At 44.9% G+C, this 24,643-nt stretch overlaps 1 protein-coding gene across 8 annotated transcripts in view; it reads left to right on the top strand.

The window, feature by feature from the left end:
- Positions 1-8,752: 8,752 nt before the first annotated feature.
- Positions 8,753-24,643, top strand: part of HIVEP1 (HIVEP zinc finger 1) — a 142,988-nt gene continuing 127,097 nt past the window's right edge. For 2 of the 8 annotated variants that reach the window (XM_030881415.2, XM_060307475.1), the window contains exons 1-3: positions 12,546-12,819; positions 13,856-15,301; positions 15,853-15,995. In XM_030881415.2, coding sequence (XP_030737275.1) covers positions 15,956-15,995 — 40 coding nt within the window. In that variant the 5' untranslated portion in view covers positions 12,546-12,819; positions 13,856-15,301; positions 15,853-15,955. Of the gene's footprint in view, positions 8,847-12,260; positions 12,302-12,545; positions 12,820-12,923; positions 13,066-13,855; positions 15,302-15,852; positions 15,996-24,643 lie in introns of those variants that run through there. The other 6 variants (XM_060307470.1, XM_060307471.1, XM_060307474.2 and 3 more) reach the window with 6 other exon arrangements.

Below are 24,643 nucleotides of genomic sequence, written 5' to 3'. Positions count from 1 at the left end.
AATTGAGTGGAACAAAGGAAGAGAAAACCTTAAGAGTGGAAACAGGATATTCACAGGGTTGAGAAACTGAGTCTAAGCAAAGCCTTTTTTTTTTTTTTTTTTTTTTTTTTTTGCGGTACGCGGGGGCCTCTAACTGCTGTGGCCTCTCCCGTTGCGGAGCACAGGCTCCGGACACGCAGGCTCAGCGGCCATGGCTCACGGGCCCAGCCGCTCCGCGGCATGTGGGATCCTCCCGGACCGGGCCACGAACCCGTGTCCCCTGCATCGGCAGGCGGACTCTCAACCACTGCGCCACCAGGGAAGCCCGATATAGTATTATTAATTAAAGTCCATGGTTTACACTCGAGTTCACTCCTTGTGTTGTACCATTCTGTGGAACCCATAGCTTTTTAATCTACCATTTTTAATTGTATTAAAGAAAGTCTAAGAAGGTGAGGCTCATGATTAAAGACGATTATCACAAAGTATCTGATTAGAAAATTCACCAGTCTTTGAAGTAGAACCAACAAAACTGTAGATTCTTTACCCTAGAGTGGAGTTTATTGAGCTCGTCCAGCACAGTCACTTCACAGGTAAAAACTAAAACCCAATGAGGCATCAATGTTAATGATGAAAGTCACTACCTACCTATGTTTCACACGCACACACACACACACACACACATAAAGTATTGGACACAAAATGCAATATTTCCCTGTAAGGATGCTTCATGGATAACATCGAGTCGGTTATTAATTAATTAGTAAGAAAGACTAAAGGGGGGTGTATGTGGAATTATAAGAGTTGTCTATTCTAAACAGTTTAGACCGGAAGCTAGAAACCTAAAAAAAGTTAAACAATGGCACTTAGTGTTGCAGACATGATCAACTACCTAATTGAGAGTATGCCAATTTTATATGAGTCTATCGGCCCGTCTCATGGAGTGGTCACAGGAAGGCTACCATTCAGCTGGATCTTAGAGAATGGGCAGGGTCTGGACGAGCAAAGGGGAGGAAGGCGGGCACTCCTTGTAGTGACAGTGATTGGAAATAGGGGAAAAAGGAAGCATCAAACTCATTGCAGAAACAGCAAGTGGAAACATTTAGCTGAAATGAAGACTTTATTTGGGGAAGCAGCTGATGAAAATGCTGGAAATGCACACTTGGATCACACTGTGGTTTGAAAGGCAGCTGGGAATATGGGCTGCATCTTGTAGTTAGAGGGGAGCTACTGGGTTTCTTTAGTCAAGGAGTTACATGATCGAAGCATTATTTTTAGGAGACAATTAGTGCCTGATTAAGTGAAGCTGGGAATGTTTGGACTCTAGCCCTATCTTTTCCAAGTTGTTTTCATGATGGACAACTGTGTTCTTTCCCCAGACTCCAATGTTAATATTGGCAACACTGGAGTACTACTGAATTAATCTACTATGGAGAAGCTTCTCATTAAACATAATATAGGCTGTACTTGCTTTTCATCTTTAGCAATCTTTTGAATAAAAGAGGGAGCAAAAACTTTTTTTAATGTATCACAGTGGACCTCTACATCTTAGGATGATAATGATGAAATCCCAAGTCTTCTAAATGTGGGGGGAAGGGAGTTAGTGTTGGGAAAACAGGCAGGGGGGTGTTGGTTAAGAGAAAATTGAGGGAATTGGAAAATGTGGTTGGAAATGATGTCAAAATTGTGGGTTATGGGTGGTTGTAAAGAGATAATTCTGATTTTAATTAGTCAGAGAATCTATATTCGAGAAGCTTGATGTCAGGTCAAAACAAACTAGAAGAAAAAGAGAGATTGTGCAGTAATCTTCATCCAGAGAATTCAGTGCACTTGTAAATATTAACAGGAGTAATTGTAATTGAATTTAAGAGGGCAAATGTCCAATTCACAGACTTTGTAGAACCTAAAAATAGTATTGTCCTGGGTTTAAGAATAAGCCATTCACTTCAAATTCAGGAGCAAAGAAGAGCAGTAGAATGACAAGTAGGTACAAGAATGGAAATAAATGCTTACTTAAAAAGGAATCCCATTATGTACTATGTAAACAAAGAAAGAGAGGAGGATACAATGAAGAGACATGCAAGAATAACATAAAAGACGTTACACACTGTGATGGATAAAGAGAAGGAACTATTTAGATAGATACTTTTGTAGAAGTGGATACATCCAGATTACTTAATAAGCACTCATTGCTCTTTTGTAAAGCATCCCTAGAAAGGAGGTTATGATTATCACCCCATTTTACAGATGAGGACACTGTAAAATGCCCCTTAAAGCTTTAGCACATTAATCTTAGGTTGCTAATTGGCAAAGCGTCTAAATAGTAATTTGGCCGTGATCAGAAACACTAATATTTCTTCCCGTTATCTGGGATCTTTCGTTTAACCTAGAAGAATGGTTCCTTTGATTTATCTGCTACACAACTGGTCGGTATCCCATGATGACATCTCAGTACTACCATACATTTTACATTACCAGAAAAATCAAGCAAGCTTCAAGGATATCTTAGTGGCAAGAAATCCATACTCATGAGTATCTGCTAATATTTCTGCAGCATCCCAGAATTTCTTTTGTAAGTACTGCCCAAATTTATTCTGGCTTTCTTTGAATTTGTGAAAACAGACACAAATGAAATATTTTCTTGTGATTTGTTGCAGGGTGGCAGCTTGGCCTTTCGGGAATATGAATCACAGACCACTGTCATAAAATAACTTGTGTTTGGAAACTTTTTTGAATAATAACTGGTTTGGGACAAGACTTATTTTTTCCTAAGAAAATGAAAAGTTTCTTAATAAGAAATTTCATCAGAGATTTGAGTGAAAAAAGAAATGTGTGATTTTGTTTTAATGGTACCAAAATGGATACAAGATCATCAGATGCTCAGAATAGATACTTGTAAGGAATGATTATTGAGACAGTAAAAAAAATATATTTTTGAAGAAAATTCAGAAGCTAGCCACCTTCCTTCCCCCAAACAGACTTTAGGGTAATAGAAAACTATGCCTTTAGAACATGACAAATAAGAAAAGATCTACTGTTACGGAAATGTCTGATTTACCTTTCTGGAAATCATTTTATTTGTTCCACAGGGGTGGACCATGGAACTTTCTGAGAGAGCAGGCTTACGAAACTGTTGTGTGATCAGAGCTCAGGGAGGGACTGCTTTGACTCTCTTGTTACTATGTGAGGGATAGAATCTTGCAACCAGAAGGTTCCACAACAGTTGGGAACGACAGTTGTATGAGTAGCAAGTGGAAGACAAATGTGTGTCGTGTTACTCCTGCTCGGAGACTACATACCACGAGTGTGCCAAGATTTCCTGCTTGCATCAGTATTTTTTATAATTACTGAACCTCGTGTGTACGTAATCCACGAGTAGCAAAAAATCTTACAAATAATATCTACACCTTCTTTAGGTTGGGCACTCTGGCCGATGTTCACACACACACACACGCACACACACACACGCACACACACACAGCCTTATTTAGATGACTTTCTTTGTCTTTTTGTGGGTTTTTTTGCGGTACGCGGGCCTCTCACTGTTGTGACCTCTCCCGTTGCGGAGCACAGGCTCCGGACACGCAGACTCAGCGGTCATGGCTCACGGGCCCAGCCGCTCCGTGGCATGTGGGATCTTCCCGGACCGGGGCACGAACCCGTGTCCCCTGCATCGGCAGGCGGGCTCTCAATCACTGCGCCACCAGGGAAGCCCTGGATGACCTCTTATAGCCCTTGTTCCGTTTCCTATCTTCCACTATAAATTAAGCTCCATCTCCTCCTGCAGAATTAAAAGAGCGGAAATTTAAAAAGTATGTTAAAGTTTACCATGAGCTGTTCTTGTCCTCTTATTAGTGGCTAACTCTTGTCGTTCATTTCCTTGCTGGTCACTTATCTGTGTACTAATATTATTTTTGTTCTCCTTGGCTTTTATACAGTCAGTTCTGCCTATTGCTCTTTCTCTGACTTGTCCCATTGTGGACTTTGACTCTTGATTCCTGGGCCCTGCTGCACTGATACCCATAGACATTTCGGCATAACAGGAACTGCTATGAAAAGAAGATACCGATAAACTCCAAAACTTCATCCAAGGAGCAGGCATGTAGAGAAAACTTTTTAGAGCCCGACAACATATGTAGAAAGCCAGAACCTGGTGAGTTTGGGAGCTGACAAGATTCGGGGTGGCAGAGAAGGTAGTGTAGCAGGTAAGTATACACTGGCAGTGGACATGTGTTGGAGAAAGAGGGCGCCTTAAAGCTGGTAGGCTTGGAGTTGTGGTGTAGGCAATTTATTTACAGGAAGAAAAGGTTACTTATAATCAATGACATCCAAGGGAAACTTGAACTGCTTAAACGCTGTGTTGAATCCTGTCCTGTAGCCTGGCCCACACACCTAGTGTACCCCTGTGTTGATGCTGAAATTCCATAATTATAGATATAACCCCCATTAAAATGAAAATATGCCAGGAATAACCTAATAACCCGACATATTTTGAACCTGAGATATAAAATATATTTTTTAAACCTGAAAATATATATATATATATTAAACGTGAAATCAGGTTCTACTAGATAGACCATCAAGGTGGGAATTAAATCTCAAAGAGGAGAAAGGTAACTTGGAAAAAAAACACTATCTGCTGCAGAACTGTGTTTAGGCGCCACGTGCTCTCCCAGCGCCTCGACGGCTCCAGGTGAGAGTGTAAAGAAAAGCTCAGACTGACTAGGAGGCAGCAGGTGCGGGGCTTCAGGAGGTGGTCTGTGCTGCAGGTGGTGGGAGTCCCTGGAAGGCCAGATGTTATTGTACCTTGGACACGTTACTTAACCTCTCTAAGCCTGAGTTCCTTTATCAGTAAGGTGTGGATAACAACACCTTGCAGCTGCCAGTTATTATTTTTAAAATAACCTTTATTTGAGAATATTTTAGATATACAGAAAATTTATCAAGGCTGTACAGAGAGCTCTTGCATACCTGCATCCAGTCTCATCCATTGAAAACATTTTTATATTATTATGGTACATTTGATCAAAAATAAGAAAATGCCATCAGTGCATTACTATCAACTAAACTCCAGGCTTTATTTGGATGTTACCGAATTTCTCCATTAATGACCTCTCTCTATTCCAGGATTCCATCCAGGGCACCATGTTCCATTTAGTTATCAGGCCTCCCCAGTCTCCAGAGACTCTTTTCAATATTTAAAAGGTAATTAATGTTAAAGAACACTTAGTAGAGTGCTGGCCATGCAATAAGGAATTGGTCAACATTCACATATATATTTATAACTATATGACAGGCACTATTCTAAACACTTTAGAAATACCAACTCATCTAATCCTCGTGATAATTCTATGAAGACTCCAGTTATATCCACTTCACAGATGCGTAAACCGAGGATCAGGAATGTCAAATCAGTTGCCCGAGATTATGCATCTGGCACAGCTGGGATTCAATTCAGGCTGGCTGGCTTCCAAGTTCATGCTTTTAATCATAGGTTGCCTTTCTCCGCAAATGCTTAATACACGCTGCTCATTAGTAGTAAATCCTGGAACTGGTGACTTCTCTCCAGTGTAGTAGGGGTATTACTAACTAGTTGTTTTCTCCCCTCCATTCCTCACTAAGAATATGTTTTTTTCCACATTGTTAGGTCATGGATAAGGTTGTATTGTTTTAACTGAATGCTGTTGGCTCTTTCTAGCGTTCCGTAGTATGCACTTGTCAACATTGCTTATGAGGAATTCTTTTAGGAACCACAAGTATCACCTCTATCAATCACTTCTAGTACTTTTTCACCTCTTTAACAGATAGGACACCAAATAATACTCATTAAACTCTTCTACTAGTTGGCATTGAACTAGGTGCTTTTTTTTTTTTTTTTTTTTTGCAGTATGCGGGCCTCTCACTGTTGTGGCCTCTCCAGTTGCGGAGCACAGCCTCCGGACGCGCAGGCTCAGCGGCCGTGGCTCACGGGCCCAGCCGCCCCGCAGCATGTGGGATCTTCCTGGACCGGGGCACGAACCCGTGTCCCCTGCATCGGCAGGCGGACCCCCAACCACTGCGCCACCAGGGAAGCCCAAACTAGGTGCTTTTAAATGAAGTTAGAGACTAAGTTCCTTGTAATAGCGTATCCTGTAAGGTTAATGGTATCAATATTGGCATTAATGTGGATTAAGTCATTGTTCTTAAACCTTGACATAGTTACATTTAAAGCCATTTTCTCTTCTTCCCCTCAAGCATCACACCATACCAACTTCCCCATTTTCACCACACAATCTACCAGGTTCTCAAAACTGTGTGAAACAGTGGACTTTTTTTTTTCATTCCCTTTTCGTCTTTGTTTCAGGGAGGTACAACGTTATAGAGTTATTGTAATGTTTTTCAGAAAATATAATCTTTAAGCTTTAGCATCTCAGTATCCTCTGGGTTCCAATCACAGCACTACCACTTACTAGCTCTATGGCTGCAGGCAGGTTATTTAGCATTTCTAAGCCTCTCTTTCTTCATCTGTGGTATGGATTTATGGGGGGGAGTAAATGAGTTTATACAGGAAAGCGTGGCGAGTCATAAACTCTCAGTAACTGTCAATTACCACCACCACCATTACTGCTGTATTCCTCCTGCCGCTGATACAAATACTACTATAAGAACTTCTGCAGTGTAAATGCTATTTACTATTACTGCCCATATAAATACTACTATTACTGCCCATACAAATGCTACTATTCCTGCCCATGCAAATGCTGCTATTACTATTTTTGCTGATACAGACACTACAGACAGTCCTGTACTGTATATTTTTTCACTATACAATGGTGCAAAAGCAAGATTCAATAAAAATCATACTTCTAAGTTTCTACTTTATTTTGATGTTTTCCCAGGCTAGCAATTCGTGTGAATATGATACTGGGCAGTGGCCCCAAACCACATCGCCCAGGCAGTCACACCATCCAGACGGTAAAGAACCAAATACATACAACTATTCAGGTTTTCACTTTCAGTACAGTATTCAGTAAATTACATGAGACATCCAACGTTTTATTTTAAAATAGGCTTTGGGTTAGGTCATTTTGCCCAACTGTCGGCTAATGTAAGTGTTCTGAGCACGTTTAAGGTAGGCTAGGCTAAGCTCTGATGTTCAGCAGGTTAGGTATATTAAATGCATTTTTGCCTTACGATATCTTCAACTTACGATGGGTTTACTGGGCGTAACAGTACTGTAAATCAAGGAAGATCTGTGCTATCGCTATTTCTGCTGATACAAATACTACCATTACTACTACTGCCCATAAAAATACTATGACAGATCCTAAATCCATCAGTAACAATAATTTTCCTTAAAAAGATCCTTCTCAGTCCAGATGTCTCCAAATGACATGCAATATCATGTCTTAATGCCTTCTTAAGAATGCCCAAGAAGGCTTTTCTCAGCCCATTCTGTCTTCACAGGTCACTACCAGAGAACCCATTCCTGTTTGGCCGGGACTGGAGAGGTGAATGCCTCTCATCAGGGTATAGTTATTCACGGCCTCCCACTTCCTCTCAATAGTGCCCTGGTTTGCAGGCTGCATTTATATGGCCACCCTTCTTTTTTTTTCACATTTACTTTGACTTTCTGCTCTAGCCAGAAAAACCATCACACACAGTTTACTTGCTGTCTCACCTTCAAGCTATTTCCCTTACCTGGAATGCTATTCTCAGACTATTACCAAATCACGAACTTTCTCTCCTTCAAAATCCTACTCAGAGCTCACCCTCAGGATGGAACTTTCTCTGATAATCCTGCCTTCCACCCAATCCAGAAAGCTCTCAGCAATCATGTAAGTAACTGTATAACTTTAATTGGCTCTGTTTATAAGTTGCTTCTTGTATCTTTTCCCCTCTAGGTATTTTTCCATGTGTTTATTCTGTCTCCATTAATTTGTAAACTCCCAGAGGGCAAGGTCTGAACACAGGTTGGTGTTGGCATAAAGTGGATGGACAGATAGGGCTGAGGGCTGAGTGTTAGACTGCATTATTTCTTGATTACTGATCTGTTAAAAAAAAAAAAAAGCATGCTTTGTTAGTGCTTTGTTTGTGATGGTCCTGAGCCTGCTAATCTAATGTAAAAATATATCCAGTTTCTGCTAGTGACCAGTTAAGGAAGATAAAATCAACAGTTACAAGCTTTCCATAAAGGGAGGGGAGGGTGCTGGGAGATTATGACCTGTAAGAATGGTATATAAAAGGCATGTTATTACAGAATTTCTTTTCTTCAGAGGTATCTTGTCTCTTCAGGGCTGCAGGTCTAAGAAGGGAAATAATATTTACTTTCAAAACTGAGATCTAAAAACCAAACAAAGCCTCAGAAAACGTACAGTACCACCTTGTTCTAAGTTTGTGCTGAGTGGAGGGAAAATGAATCTAACTGAGAAGGCCTCTTTTCTGTGTGTCTAACAGAAAATGCCACATGGTCCAGCGCTCCAGGATTACTAGATAGGCGGATTGTTCATTTCAGTCCAGGTAACAAAGGGAAGCGGGGCAAATGCTCCCTTCTCGCTGCGGGCTAAGAAGTGGGAATACTTTACCGTGACCACCTGCTTCCCTCTCTTCAAACCAGCACGTAAAGTGCCAAATATCTGTGTATCATTCTCGGCGCGGAGCCCACGGTATAAACCCAACGTAGGCGGTGCACCAGATAACATCAAAGCCCCAGGCAGGGGCCAGAAAAGGGGGGGCAAAAGCAGCCGAGGGAATGAAGCGCCTCCCCCTAGCATTTCCTCTCACGCCCACTTCCAACCTAGGAGGCTTTTGGTTTCTGCTTTTGTTGTTTTTAAAATTAAAAGTTAAACCCAGGAAGCTTTGGATCAGAGTTTGGCGTGGCAGTTCGGGTAAGTTTTCCCTCGGCTCTTTTGTCTGGCGTCTGGCTGGGGAAGAGCCCGGGCGTGGGGCACAGTTGGCAGAGAGTGCGGGGCAGGTTTTGTCGCCGGGTCGCCCCGAGGAGGAGGGGATTCGGCCGGTGGACGGGAAAGCCCAGCGCGCGCGGAGGGCGGAGGGCGGAGGGGAGGGACGGGCGGCGGCGTGACCCGGCCGACAGCTGGGAGGAACCTCCGGGATCTCCGCGTGGCGGAGGCGCTGCCGGGCCGCGCGCTGGGCGGAGGGCCGGGGCCGCGGGGCCGCGCCAGGGGGGAGCCCGAGCCGGGCGGGCCCGGCGGCCGCGTGGGAACCGGGGCAGGGGGCGCGCGGGCGGGGGCGCGGAGCCCCGTGGACGCGGCGGGATGGCGGGGTCCCCCGACGAAGCCCCGCGGAGGACTTGTGCTGGCGCCTAACTGCCCTGCGAGGAAAATGTGTGCGGAGCCTCTCTGTGACACTGCCCTCGCGTGAACCCCGCTCCCCAAGAGCGCTCTGGCTGCCGGGAGGGTGCAGCCAGAGAGGAAGGGGGCCCTAGGAGCCCCCTCTTTGTTTTTTTTTTCTTTTTCAGAGTAGGGTCACCTCCCCCAGTGTTCCAGAATTTTTGACAGTTCAAACTGCTGTTTACCATTCCCATTTATCTTGTGGTTAAAAAAAAAAAAAGCTTTTCCCCAAATTCCGTTTATAAGATACAATTTGAGAAATTGTATTCAATTTGCCACAAAATAATTAAAGCCGAAACTAGCTACTTTATAGTTTAGTTGGATTCCCCTGCATTCTGATAACTAGGAAGTTAGAATTGTAGGCAGAATTAGGAAAAGAAATTGCACTTGGAAAATTCGGAACTTGAAAATGGGAAAATGTTCGGTATTATATATATTTCCAAAAAAAGATTAATATTAATTTGATGCTCAAGATAGTTAAATTGTGAATAGTCTATTTAAGAAAAAAGTTCTTTAACAAACTGAAATGACAAAATTAATCTATTACAACTCCAAATTGCATGTTTAATTTGTTAGAGAGTTCACAGCAATGCCAAATCCCATATAAACCTTGTGTTCACACTATGTATTCGTTATGGTAACAACTATTGGGTTAAAAATGTATTCAGTTAGCATTTTTGACTTAGCAGGTGACACAGAGTAGAGTCAGTTATCATCAGCCTTACCTTAATCTTTATCGTCTGACAGATTAGGTGTACTTTCACATGTAAATGGATTTTTAAAAAATTATTTATTTATTTTTAACATCTTATTGGAGTATAATTGCTTTACAGTGTTGTGTTAGTTTCTGCTGTATAACAAAGTGAATCAGCTATACATATATCCCCATATCCCCTCCCTCTTGTGTCTCCCTCCCACCCTCCCTATCCCACCCCTCTAGGTGGTCACAAATCACCGAGCTGATCTCCCTGTGCTATGCGGCTGATTCCCACTATTTTTTTTTTAATTCAAGTTGTAAAGTTACATTTACATACGTTTTGTGATTGCAGTCCATTAAGTGTCATTTAATTCCATACCAGAGATGATTTTATCACATCGAAAATGAAAAAAATTGCATTATTTCATTGCAAGGTTGGAAGCATAGTGTGCTAAACATTATTTCAAATTTAGGCAGTTGTTGGCTGATCTTCGCTTTTATGACCAAATCTACTTTTTAATGGGCATATTCCCCCCTTTACGTGACACTATTTTTGGTTACAAGCTCGCCATTATTGAGTATTCCATTTTTAATCATTCGCATTCTGGGGCATTAAGCTTTTCTTAGCTCAAATGAGCTAGAGGTAGGATTTCCTCAGGGGAATTTTAGGGGTCAACCCTAGGAGGAAAAACCTAGATCTCTTTATGGAAGCCCCAGGGAACAAAACAATTCAAGTTTGCGCAGATGGCCAGCAGAGTGGGTGTACGGTCGTTCAGCATTTTTATTCCTTAAAAGGGGAAAGCACTTTGGTTTGTATATGAGAATTTTTTCTGCATCAAAATTGTTCTTTCACCTTATTCCTCCCAAGTTCAGCGTGGCTACTTAAACCAGTCATTTGTGCCTGCTTGTTTCGGTGTACATGTGGAATTTCTGAGCCCCAAACTTCTAACGTTCTTTATTTAGGTCTAACCCTGAAAACCTGCATCATTACCCTGGTGCAGCCCCTCCTGATTTCTTTTCCATAGATTTCCACTCCTTGCTTCCTCTGTTGCTTTCTAGCAGCCGGGGTCAAACTCTGGCTTATGGTAATTACTCCTTCTTCCCCCTTTCTCTCCTCCTTGCGACCCTGTGGCCAGGTCGCTGCCCAGGCCCGCAACCCCCTTTTCCTGACCCCAAAGAGCCCTCTCCTCCCTGCCCCAAGCTGTCAGGCGGACCGGCAAGGGTTAACTGCGCTCGCTGCTCCGGCTCTGGGAACCACCAGCGGGCATTGCAGTGGCCTCTGGAATAACCTTGGCTTTCCTCAATCTTTTAATAGAACATCCGCCACCAAAAAGTAGTTTCAGTTCAGGGTTAAAAATATGTCCCCTTCCACCCTTCAACTCAACACCCCGCCCCCCTCCCGTTTTTTTATAAAGTTGTTTTTCAAAGTTAATGAGTTTCAAGTTTCACAATGACTTTCCCCTTCCCTCCACGCGTTGCTGAGGAAACCCCCTTGGGGTCCCCCCGCACCCTGGCCCGCCCTTTTCCCTCTCCCCTCCCCCTTTCGGCCCGGGCGGGGGGCGGGGCTGGGAGACCCCATGACGTCACCGGGCCGGCCCACATCCTGCTTTAAAAAGTAAAGAGACGGTAAAGAGAAACTATCGCCCCGCCCGTCCCCGCCCCTCTTCCCGGACCAACCGCCCCCAACTGCGCGACCCGGCCAGGCCTTCCCTGGGCCGCGTGACCGGCGGGCCCGCCCCTCCGCCCACGCCGGGCGCCAGTCCCCGAACCGGCGCTACCCCGGGCTCCCGCCCCTCGCGTCCCTAACCCCGCCCCTTCCCCCCTCGGGCCGCACCGCCCCCTCCTTCCGTCCCCCCTCCCGTCCCTGCGGCGGCCGGGCGGGGCTGAGCCGCGGGCGGGCAGCGGGGGTAGGCGCGGTCCCGGGCCCGCCCCGCCAGGGAGACCCGGGACTCCGGGCTCCAAGCGAGCCCGGACCCGGGGCACCCACCCTACCCCTACCCCACGGCAGGGCTGGGCAAGCGGCGGCGCCAGTCCCGCTGGGCCTCCGCCCCCGGGGTGACCCCGCCCCTCCCCCCGCAAAGACCCCGCCTTGGTCCCCGCCGGGGGACGCCCCCTCCCCCGCCCCCGCGTCGCAGCCCACGGCCTCCCCGCCTCCCGCCCCCGGGGATCCCCTGCTGCCCCGCCTACCCGCGGGAAAGCCTCCGACCTTCGCCCTCCCTACCCCGCGCCACCCGGCCCGCGCTCCTCCCGTCACCCCTAAAGACTCTAAACGTGCCCTACTCTGCCCCGGGGAGAGGTAAAGCCCGCGCCTGCCCTCCTCGCCCCAGACCCCGGGGTCCCCCCGCCCCGCCTCCCGCGGTGCGCGCTCCCGGCCTCGCCGCCCGGCCCCCCGGACGCCCCCTCCCCGGCGGCGGCGATCATGCCGCGGCCCCGGGCGCCGGCGAGCGCTGCCGCCTCTCCCTCTCGGCGCTTGCGGCCCCCGCCCGCGCGCCCCGCGCTCGCCCCCCCGCCCCCCGGCCGGCTCCCCTGTTTAATATTTCAGCGCTGGGTGGTGAGAGTGCCAGTCGCTGGCCTTTAGTGTGGCTGCTGCTGGGGGCGGCGGCGGCGGCGGGGAGGGGGACGGAGCCGGGGGGACCGGGAGCAGCAGCCGGAGAAGGTTATGTTTGTGTTTGGGGTTGTCAAGTGAAGGAGGGATCCCAGGCGCCGCCGCCGCGCGGGGGTCGAGGAGATTTCGAGCTGCGGCCGCCGCCATCAGCAGCGCAGCTCTAGGGCCGGCTGCAGCGGCAGCGGCCCCGCCGGGCGTCCTGGCAGCAGGTTCGGCGCGGGCTCCGCGGCGGGGGCGCTGCAGCTGGGAGGGCGGCGGGGGACCGGCGTAGTGGGGTGGGGGGCAGGACCACATCCCTCTCCACGGGCGGGGGGCGTGCGGGCGCGCGTGTGTGTGCGTGTGTGTGCAACCGCAGACCTTGCAGAGGGGATGGCTGCGTGCGGGAGACACTTGCCACTTCTGGGCTCCCTCGCCGCGCGCAAGCGGCCCGAGCTGCGGTCCTGCGAGCCGAGCAGGTACGGAGGGACCCAGCCTCCCCGCCCGCGTTCCAGCCGCAGACGCATTCTGCAAGACGGTGGGGGGTGAGGGAGGCCAGGCCTCGGCTTCCCAACCTCCCGGCTTTGTGGCTTGCTTTTCCTTTCGTTCTTTGCTCTAAGTGCCTGTTTACTCCCAGCCACCTGGGTAGTTTCTTTCCGGGTTGGGAGTACGCGCCTGCAGCAGTTGGGAAGAGGGCGGTGGGTTTGGGCGCGGGTCGGCTCCGGCTCGCCTTGGGGTCGGGCTGGCGAAGGAGTTGCTGCTGGAGAGGGGAGGGGGCGGCGGCGGAGCTGGCGGCGAGGAGGAGTCTCAGGGCTGCCGCGCTCGCCTCGCCTCGCCTCGCCTCGCCTCGCCTCGCTTCGCCTCGTCCTCCTCCTCCTGCTCTCCGCATTCACTCTGGGCTCCTTCCTGAGCTGGCACTTCCATTCCCCCCTCCTCCTGGCATGCGAAGCGCTTTGTTCAGTGCAGCGTTGCGGAGGGGTTTTCCCAGGCTCCGCCCTCCACATTCATTCATGTTTCTTCTCGTTGCAACTAACTGTCTTTACGCTTTTTGATCGTGTCATGTTTTTGCTCCATGTAGTATTTATTTCTTTCCGTAAAGGAACGGTTCATCACTCGTCTTCATCGCTACAGTGCTGCTGTCGTTGGAAAGACTCACTCCCCCCCCACAAGGATTTAAAAATGGGATGGACAGCTAGGGACAGTGGGTAGGCAGAGAACAGGGTAGCGGAAAGCTGTTACTGATTGGGAATTTGCATATTTTCTGTGCAGGCTCCGGATCTTGTGGTGTCACGTGATTGAATTACAGTCGGAGTTGTCGCTTTAAAAACTTCTAAATATCGTGACCTTTTAAAAGCGTTAAGTTGGGAGTTAAGCCTTCATACAGTTTATTTGGCCCTGACGTCTCTACATTCTCTCTTGAATCGGAAGCTCCGTCAGTTGGATGGTGGATGTTTTTCGTGCAGGGAGTTGGGGAACTATATCTTTTATAGACCATTTAGCACAGTGCTAGATGAAGTACACGGTATTGAACCTTCATATTTCATATTCTTTACCATGCAGTTAAAAAATTGCAAATATTTTTTATGCAGTGCCCACATGCAGCCTTATCGGGGTTAAAATACTAAAGTTAATCATAGCCTTCTTTCCTTCTGCTTCTTCTCTGCTGTATTGAAACCATAAATTTCTAAAACCTTATACTGGTTATTAGATACAGCCCTATGGTCCCATATAGGCATTCTTAAAGAGGATTAATATTTGATATTTCCGTGTGCCAGGCAGTGAGCAAAGCACCTGAATTGTTTAGTTCTTACAACCCAATGAGGTGGATACCATATCCTAGTTTTACAGTTGGGAAATCTGATCTTCAGAGAGGTTAAGTACCTTGAACAAAGCCACACAGTAAGCCTTGAACCCAGTGTGATTTGACACCGAAATATATAGTCATGACTTGTTGTGCTATACAGCCTCTTGAACAAAACCCCCAGAGCAGGTACTATTTCCAGCCAGGAAATAAGCGTTGAGAGTACCTGAGTCAGGTGGTGCCACATTCCTTATTTGTTGGCCGTGGGCAGGTTCCTTAACCTCTTCCTGTCTTAATTTTCTTATCTTTAAAATGGATAAATGATAGCTACCTAAGCAGTTATCATTAGGATTAAATTAGGTAATGTGTAGGAAGTACACAGGCACACAGTAGGTGCTTTTGTTTTTTTCTGTAGTACTGGATGTTTTAAAAGTATTAAACAAAGCATTGCTATTCCATTCTTGTGTCTTTGCTTAGTGATTAAACATAATTTCATGTTTAACATCATCATCATGGGCTTTGCTTATCAGCCTTATTGCAGGAAGTTAAAACTAAGATTTTATAGCTCAGGGGTCCTTGAGGATCTCATGGGGGAAAGAGATGGTTAAGTTTTGGATTCTTACTGTTTTGACACATTGTATTTCAAATCGCTGTTTTTAAAATGTGTATGTCAGGACAGGGTTATGCTGCAGTAACAAATAACTCCTAAACCTCAGTGCTTAAAACAACAAAGATCTCCTTTATGTTTCTGCTCCATGATCACGTTGGGTTGGCGGGAGCTCAGCTCTGTGTTGTCAGACTCGCTGTCTAGAACAGTGCCTGTCTCATGGCAGAGGAAGAAGAGCACTGGGGGATCTGGCTTTGATAACTAAATGCTCCACCCTGGAAGCCATGCCTGTTTCTTCCACTCACAGGTAATTAGCCAGAACTGGTCACGCATTCTAGCTAAACACCGGAAGGGAGAAAGAACAGTCCTAAAGGAGCCTAGAAGAGAGAACTGGAATAATGGGGGAACAGCCTCAATAGCAACCACATGTATTAATTGAATTAACTCAGTAAGACAAAATGAATGAGACATGGTCCATGCACTAAAGAATTTATAAACGGGCAGACTTGTACTATATACAGCAAAACCCTTTTATAGCCTGATGTACTTTAATTGTACCTGGAAATGTTGCTTTAAAACACAATTCACTGAATTTTTTCACTCTTTTTTGTTAAAGGTACAGTGATTTTTTTCCCCTGTGTTTTTCACGGGAAAGCCCAGATAGTGGCAAAATGATGTGTCCTACATCGAATTAAAAGTTAGTAGGTAACCTTCTGCAGTGGCCTTCAGCTTGATTAGATTAGTTGAGATTTTGTTGAGTTTAGACTAGTGCAGTATTCAGCCATAACTTTTGAAGTGTCTTTTTCCTTTGAAGGTAGTAAAAGGTAGTGAAATGTGACTTTTTTTTTTCTTTTTCAGCACATGGATTAATTGATGGACATTGGGTTTATGGAGCTGCCTTTCTGTGACCTGCTCTTCCTACAGTTTCTAAGAAGAAAAAGGGGCCCCTGAATCAAAGAAGATGCCTCGAACTAAACAGATTCATCCCAGAAACCTAAGAGGTAGGGCTCTGCATTAGACAGAAGTAGGGTTTACAGTCAGTCTTTAATCAAGTATCTCATTGGTGGCAGGAATGGCAGCTTGTTAGATGGTGACCCTGCTCCATGGTCCGGCGGCTCCAGGACCCCTGTTCTGTTTCTCTGGTTCACTTCCTCTTGCCCTGCACAATTTCTGTCTCTCAGGAGATGCTTTGTAAATATTTGTTGAACGAATTAATTGAATCTGACAAAACTACAGCGCCTTCCCAAGCATTAGTGTGGGTATTAAAGTCTGAGATTCACTGTCTCTTAACAGGCACCTTGTTTGGAATGAGGAATCTGAAATAAATGGTTGGATATTCTTTGCCAACTGGATCACCATGAATTAGTTTTTTTCACCCCTCCCCCATACTTCTTTTGAGATTTATTTTTGTACCAGTCTATACATTAGATTAACAAGAAGTGAAGACAGTTGTAGTCGACGTTAACTCAGACCGTTGTTTGCAGGACTACTCAGGAAGTAGGTATACTGATTTATTTTCCATAGGGAAGCAATTGGTCAAAAATGTGTATGTATATGATATACATTTCATATAAAACAAAAAAAATCAGCATTTCCTCTTAAATGTGAAGAGATATTTTAATATTAGGAAAGTCAGCTTTTTTTAGCTTATTGTTTTAAAAGATTTGTATTATTCTAATGTACCTTATCCACTGGGAACGGTAATTATCTTTTATATTTAACTTAGTAGGTAAAAGTGTGTAGCAGTGTTAAGCAAAGAACTGTTAAAGCAAATAATTCCAAACTGAGTAAAGTATCTTATGAAATATTTACAATTACAGAAAAAATATTCTCAAGCACACGCAAGGTAAGAAATGACTTAAAAATCAGACAAATTTAATTGAAAATGTTCCTTGGTGAAATAATTTGGCCAGTCCCTGTAAGGCGGTAAGTGAAAATGTGGCCAATTACGTGGCCTACTTGAATCTGCAAACAGTGCTCGTTTCCTACCTAAGCGTACTAGAACTCTCTGCTAGCACAGGTGGATACCTCAGCCTGAGTTCAAATTGATGATTTTAGTACCAGTGTTCAATGAGATGAGGATTTAGATGGAGTGTGCTAAGTGTCGTATGTCGAAGTCTCATTTTCAGGGTCACATAGAAAATGTTGGAAACTGACTGTATTTGCCTGTCTCTTTTACTAGAATCTGAGCCCCCGAAGTCGGACTTTCTCTCATATACTTCTGTAGGCAATGGCTCCATGCTCACAGCCAGCTGAGGCGGGCGTTTGGAGTCCTGGGCTCAGCTTTTATAATTCATCTGTCCAGAGAGGGTACCCTGTTCCGATGGATCTGCACGCTCTAAGGCATCCTTGGGGCTGGCAGGGGCCCTAGCCCAGCACAACCCCTGGCAGCTAATTAGGAGCCCAGATACTCACTGAAAGAAAGAATGCATGATTGATCTGAAAGTATCGTTCATTAGGTCATAAACATTAAATGTTTTTCATATTTAAAATATATCCTTTATTATATTCTAGATAACATGGCTATCCAGAGAAATGCAGATTTTTAGGCCATAGACTTTTCCTTTCTGTATCAAATAAATGTACAACTCAGCAGGCACTTGTTTTTTGTTTTTGTGAATTTATTTATTTATATTTATTTTTGGCTGCGTTGGGCCTTCGTTGCTGTGCGTGGGGTTTCTCTAGTTGCAGAGGGCAGGGGCTACTCTTCGTTGCAGTGCGCGGGCTTCTCATTGCGGTAGCTTCTCTTGTTCCGGAGCATGGGCTCTAGGCACGCGGGCTTCAGCAGTTGCGGCACGTGGGCTCAGTAGTTGTGTCTCATGGGCTCTAGAGCGCAGGCTTAGTAGTTGTGGCGCACAGGCTTAGCTGCTGCGCGGCATGTGGGATCTTCCCAGACCAGGGCTCGAACCCATGTCCCCTGCATTGGCAGGTGGATTCCCAGTCACCGTGCCACCAGGGAAGTCCAGCAGGTATTTGTTGAACACCCTCCTGTGCTGCCATTCCAGGTGGCAGGGATGAAATGATAATCAGACATGGACGCTGCAAAGAGAAGGTAGTGAGGGAAGAGCAGACGTTTAGAGATGACACTGGAGTTTGTGGATCATGTTACATTCCAATTTTGCAGGGGCTGGTTTGGAGAGGGGCAGGGTGGGAAGGAAAGATAACATCTGAACTGGGTTCTTAAGGCTGACGGATTACCTAGGAAGCTGACAAGACAGGATGAGTGCATTTCATCTTGGGGTGGGAGCTTGTGAAGCAACTTGGGGAATCCAAGCTCCTCTAAGTTACCATCCATGACCAGAGCATGAGAAGCTCTACTCAGAGGGGAGACGAGGGAGGGAGGGAGGAGATTGGAGTGGGAGAATTGGGAGGAGTCAGATTATAAAGATCACGAAGTCTGGGTCTAAATTTAGTATGCAAAGTGAAAAATTTTAGCAGGAAAACTTGCTTGTTTTCTGAAATTAAGATGTTTTGAAAGTTTTCGAAGAGAACTTGTGATAACTTGGGTTCTGGCCCATTGGTGAGAGTCTAAAAAGTTGCTTGACTAAGGCAGTTATGAACTCTCAGCCACTAAAGAAAGGATCAAAGTAGATTAGCGCAAGATGACAAAAGCAACTTTGCTAAAGCTGTGTGGGCGGATGGGCAGATTCGGCAGGCACGGGGGAGGGGGGACTTCATGGAAGGGGTGGTGTCTGAGCCAGTTAGCTCACTCAGCTGAGAAGGGTGAGGGCCAAGCTGTTCCCATTGGGAAAACCCAAGTAAGCAAAGGACAAAGGCAAGAACACCTTTACAGTTTCCTCTTTCCTTCTAAAAATGTATGAGGACTCTATCCCTAGGCGCAATTTGGGGGTTAAAGTAAGCAGGGAAACAACAGGTACTAAAATGAATTTTTTACCATTTACTGTTGTCCCTTGAACGGCAAGTTTTGAACTTCACAGGTCCATGTATATGTGGATGTTTCTCAACCACAGGTTGGGTGAATCCTCAGAAGCTCAACCCCTGGATACGGAGGGCCAACTGCCTTTATTTAAGGGACTTGGGCGTCCATGGATGTTGGTACCCGTGGGGGTCCAGAACCAACACCCCGTGGATACCGAGGGACGACTGTATTTTGTATCTCAGTTGTGTGATACAGTTGGAGTATCATGTTTGCTTGGCTTTACCTGTGACCCACTGCTTTGTCTTGTAGAAGAGCTATCTCATAAAGTTAGCTCTGCCGTGGGGAGAGACGCAGTCAGAAGACCAGCTCCTCGCTGCTACTCTGTGTGCTGTCATCTTAGGGGTTTCCATTAAACACGTTGCCTCTATTTAGTCTTCCTTAGAAAAGAGCCTGTGAAGAATTTGTCTTGTGCTTGGTCATCAAGTCAATAATTAAAGCTTTATCCTTAAATCTGAAATCATATGTTTATTATGCTTCCATGGCATGTGGAAGGATTGGGGGAACATATGTATACACGCACGTGTGTGTGTGCGTGTGTGTATTCACGTGTTAAAGTATTATACAAGTGTAGAAAGAATACATGCAGGGCTCTATCCTGGAGGAGCATACCAAGTTAGTACGATTTAAATTAGGCACGCAGGTGTGCTCCCATAGGAGGCGGAGTTTACACCTCTCTGATGCTAGAGGTTCTTTAGTGGAAAAGCATGAGAGGAACTGGTATGTTAAGGGCAGGACATGAATTTGGGGCATAACTGAGTCAGAGTTAGAGCTGATGGGTGACTTGTACAGTTTGTGAGAGTGAGGTTTGCCGAGTTCTGGTCTCTTCACCCTTGGCCACATAAACCACCTTTGTCTTTGGTGCCCACTTGCACACTGTGGGTGGGTAGCGTCTAACAGCGACATTTCCTTCGTGAGGTTGAATAGGCATTTCTGAAGGTTCCCTGGAGAGGGACTCTTGGGCACCGTGTGGCAAACTCCAGGCCCAGCTCCACGTGTGGTCTATATGAGTGTGCAGCAGGGTGGCGCCTTCCTCCCCAGCAGTCATTCCCTCCCCGTCGCCTCCTTCCCAGGTCTTCGCAGGGACTCTTGGGTAACGTGGAATGGAGGAACTGGGGACTTGCAGGGGCTCCATCTGTCATTTTAAGATAAAGGGCTGTTTTTGTGCCTTGCCATTCGTCACTGTGAAAGTTTCAAAGCTTTGGGGGGAAAAAAATGGGTGTCACCTATTTTGGGTTGTATTTGGGCCTAGGGTTTCAAAGGGTCATCGGCCTTAGGATTGGAAATCAGTGTGGAAAATACTAAGTATTAACCTTTGCAAAATGTATTTTGAGAATTTGGTGTGGCTGTTTTTCATTTTTATTGGTTGAGTGCATTTGGCTCTGAACACATTGTGAAAGACGAGAGCTCTTTTCCCCTCTGAGAGCCAGCTTTATTATAATGTGAGAAGTAACACTTGGGAGGGTGATCAGAGCATAGCTGAGATCCACAGGTGGGGTCTGTGGATGCCCATCGCCTTAGAAGATAAGGTCCAAAGCCATGAGTTTAGCTGGGACACACTTGCCTCGCTCTGGCCTTCTTGTTCTCCTGTGTATCTGATGGATAGTCATTTGCCATTTCAGGAGCTCAGCGTGCAAACCCAGCATTTCTGTGTTGCTCTTCTTTCTGGAAAGTATCTCTTCCCCCTCCTCACTTCTACTCTGTTTTCTTACTCTGTGTGGGAGGTGTGTCTGCCAAAGAAGATTTCACCACTTCTTTGACTTTTTTCCCCTTTCCTCCTCTCTTCTCCCCCTGTACTCTGCCCCCCACTGCCCCCGTATACAGTGGGCTTCTGTTGCTTGTGTCTACAGGTGCCTTATTATACTTTGTAATTGCATCATGATTATTCTACAGATCTGTCATCTTAGCTGGATATAAATTATGTCAAAAGAGACTGTTTTAGTCTTCTATCTGTGCTCAACAAAATAACATTCGTGTTAGCTTTTTAGCCAACTAGAGGGTTAAAGATGATTTGTACTCATGAAATTTGCTTATGTTTTTGAACTTTAAGTAGCAAATGCTTCTTATGATATTTGGTCACCTCTGATTAAGTAACCTATTCTAATATAAAGTTTGAATCGCCTTAAACAGATAAACCAAGTAGTTATTATTAACTTTTGTTTTATGTGAGGTTTTGCCGTTGGATTCCTAGAGTTTATCCCTTTGGTACATTTAGTTAATATAATGGTAAAGAGTTGGGCTTTAAGCTGTCACGGACTAGCCGTGTGGCCTTGGGCAAGCTGGGAGTGTTGGTTTCCTCCTCGTAAAACAGAGACAACGTGTGAAGGTTATGGCAAGTGTAGGCAGTTGGGACAATGCCTGACACTGGATAGACACTCAGTCCAGAGACCTGTTTGTTACTTTCGGTAAAAAACTGGTTTATGTCCAACTCTTGAGTTACATGTTCTTTGCAAACAGAGGACACGAGGAATCCCTATGTGAAGCCTCTAACTGCACTTTGATAACTGCATAAAGGAGGCTGCCTCTGTGCCCAGCATTGTTTAATGATGTGCCGCCTCCTGGTCCTGACTCCTCAAGGCTTGGGATTTGGGAGAGAGAGGTCAGTGCGGACAGTCATCTGGGGAGGGAAATTCTTAGCCAGTGCGCTGCCGCTCAACTCTTTCAAACCTTGCCTCATATTTTGACAGTGTTGAATGAAGTAAAACATGTTATTTGTTCTGTCTGCATGGAGTTCTCAGGAAACTGATTGTGAGGCCTTCTATTCTATTATAATTGAACTGTTGTTAAAAATGTTGACATCACTGTCACGTGGGATAGAAGTGACGTGCTCTGGTCATCGCTATATGGTACCGTCTCTCCATCCCCTGGCCCCCTCCTGTGTGAGACCGCAGGAACCCAGCTGGGATTTCGGAAATAATCTCATTAATGTGAATATTTTCATTTGCTCTCAGTGTATGAACCTACTCCAGTGATTGTTTTGTAAAATCTTACTGTGAATATAATTTTATGTTTTCTTGTTATGTGGGGATTATCTTGTTGAGCTTATCTGTAGAATAGGTTTAATTTTGATGATTTTCAGATGGAATTCCAGCTGCTTGTGCATTGCTTTTCACATTTGAATGTTAGGTTAGCACAGCCTTAAGATTTGAGAAGTTAGAAATTTTGTTGGGAGAACCACCCCATGTCTTACAAAAAAAAAATTCTATATATGACTGTAGCTAGAAATAAAGTAAGTAATAAATTAAAATATAGTTTTGATGACAAAGGTGAAAAAGCAGTTGCAGTTATTAGGAACTATTGTATAAGTAGATGATATTATTTATTAGGAGCTATTGTATAAGTAGATGATATTATTTATTTTGACGAGGATAAAAATAGAAGAATAGACTTAATATAGCAAGCCTCCGTTGTTTTTTTTTTTATTCCAGATAATTATTTTTTGGCTCCTGTTGAGAGCTTATCTGATGCTTTTTGAATGCTTATTAACATTAACCAAATGCTTTTTTCTTTTCAAAAGCAAATACAAGATGTAATAATATGATTAATCAGAGTAATGACTTTATTTTAGAACATCTTTGCAGAAAATATGTTCTGATGAGGTATAATTTTGTCTTACCATAGACTGGAAAAAGACATACTATGCATAACCCCCCGGTCACATACACAGGTGTTAAAGCTGCACATTTTAGAACGCGGTGTAACGTGAGTAAGTCTGGGCTAAAGTTGACTCTTGTGTTATCTGAAAAAATATTTTATGAATAAATTAAGTGCCTTATTTTTTCATTTATGTATTGAATTCTTTTAAAACAGTTAAACTTTTTGCATATTAATAATGTGCTATTAACAATGTACGAATTACAAATGATGCAAAGCTGTTCTTATAAAGCACTGGATGTTTGTAATACTGTTAGCCGTCTATAGCACAAAAACTTATCACCAGTTAGGGTCCTTTCTTCTCAGTACTCAAATCTTTATGTTAGAGGGAAGTTCTTTTTGACCATTAGGCTTAAAGCTTATAGTTGGTGCAGTATTGCGTTAACTTTGACCTTTTTTTAAAATAACTTTAAAATGAAGACTTTTCAGAAGGTTCTTAGACATTTTCTGTAATGAATTTTGTTCTAGAAAATATCCTGAGGCTGTGCTGCCATGCAAAAGTATTCAGAAAATATATAGTGATCACAAAACAGTTGGCTACTGTGAGTGGCTACTCACAAAATGTGAGGTGGAACCATAGTAGTTTAAGAGTTAGAGCCGCTTAATTGATACAAAGCTTGATTTTTATTGTACCTAGGTGTTCATGTGTGTATATTATTTGTGTGTGCTTATATGATTAGAGTATGAATTTGCTCAAACATATTTACAGGTTTGTATTTTGAAGTGTGCTTATTTATATATGCTTATCTTCCAACTCTTTCAGATTCTCCAGTGAAGAAAAGGGTACAGTCAGCACGTAGCCGCTTAATGTCACAGTATCCAAATAGAAGTTGATTAAACATGTTGCTACAATGGGGCAGTGTTTGATAGTTTAAAAATCAAAAAAAATGAACTGAGCTGCTACACAGGGACCTGGAAGGTGGTTTAACAGTGCCAAGGAGTTCTCTCTCCAGTTGCTGGTCTCTCATACGCTTCTCCAAGAGAATTATCCAAGTTTTATAGCTGGGAAGGACGGACCTTTGAGGTATTTAGTTCATCTTCCTCATTTTACAGATCAGAAAGTTGGGCAGAGACATTCAGGGGAGTTGATCTTGAGCAGCTCGTTTGGTCTTGTTCAAGATGCTGTTTGTGCAAATGGTCTTTAAAATCTTTTCTTATCATATTGCTTCCCACAGTTACAGTTCGTTGTGGGCCGGTAGCAAGAGGGAGGTTGTGCCATGTCACTTTTATGATGATGAAAAGAGCTAGCGGGCTTCCCTGGTGGCTCAGTGGTTGAGAGTCCGCCTGCCGATGCAGGGGACACGGGTTCGTGCCCCGGTCCGGGAAGATCCCACATGCCGCGGAGCGGCTGGGCCCGTGAGCCATGGCCGCTGAGCCTGTGCGTCCGGAGCCTGTGCTCCGCAACGGGAGAGGCCACAACAGTGAGAGGCCCGCGTACCGCAAAAAAAAGAAAAGAGCTAGCCTCTTCGCAGGTCTGTGTACTAGGCTGTATTCAAAGAGCTTTTTGCATGTTTGTTTGTTTGTTTAATCCTTACAACCATGTGAGATGGCTGCTGTTACTGCTCGCATTTCATGGACATGGGACTGAGGTACAGAGAAGTTGCTGGTTGCCCAGAGTCCCACAGCTAGGAGTTTCCAGTGCCTTTGCTCTTAACTGTCATGGTTATGCTTGTTCATGTTGATAGCAGAAAGAGCTTTCCTGACTAGAGTAAGAGCTTAGAAATGCTCTCCATCCCAGTTACAAAATAAAGCTCGTCAAGCTTAGCACATAGAGCTGAGGTTACTCAGCAGGTCAGAATTTGAAGGACCTTTTTCCCCCCTCTAAGTCTTTAACTGTTGGAAATCCATTTTGGAGTTGTGTACGTAGACCGTAGTCCAAGTTGGATTTGCTATGACAAACAATCAAGGGAATTTCCAAGCTCTTCAAGAGGGAAAGTATAGCTGTTCCATCGGAGATGTTTACTTACATGATTTGCTTAGTACGATGTAGTTGAAAGTAAAGATGTCTTGCTTAAGGTGGAGAGTGGCAGTATTTAAATGGGAGTTTCGGCATAAAGG

Source organism: Globicephala melas, chromosome 11 (assembly GCF_963455315.2).
Source record: "Globicephala melas chromosome 11, mGloMel1.2, whole genome shotgun sequence".
In the NCBI taxonomy this organism is placed as follows: Eukaryota; Metazoa; Chordata; class Mammalia; order Artiodactyla; family Delphinidae; genus Globicephala; species Globicephala melas.
The sequence above is the reverse complement of the archived record's forward strand: the minus strand, read 5'-3'. Positions and strand labels throughout refer to the sequence as shown.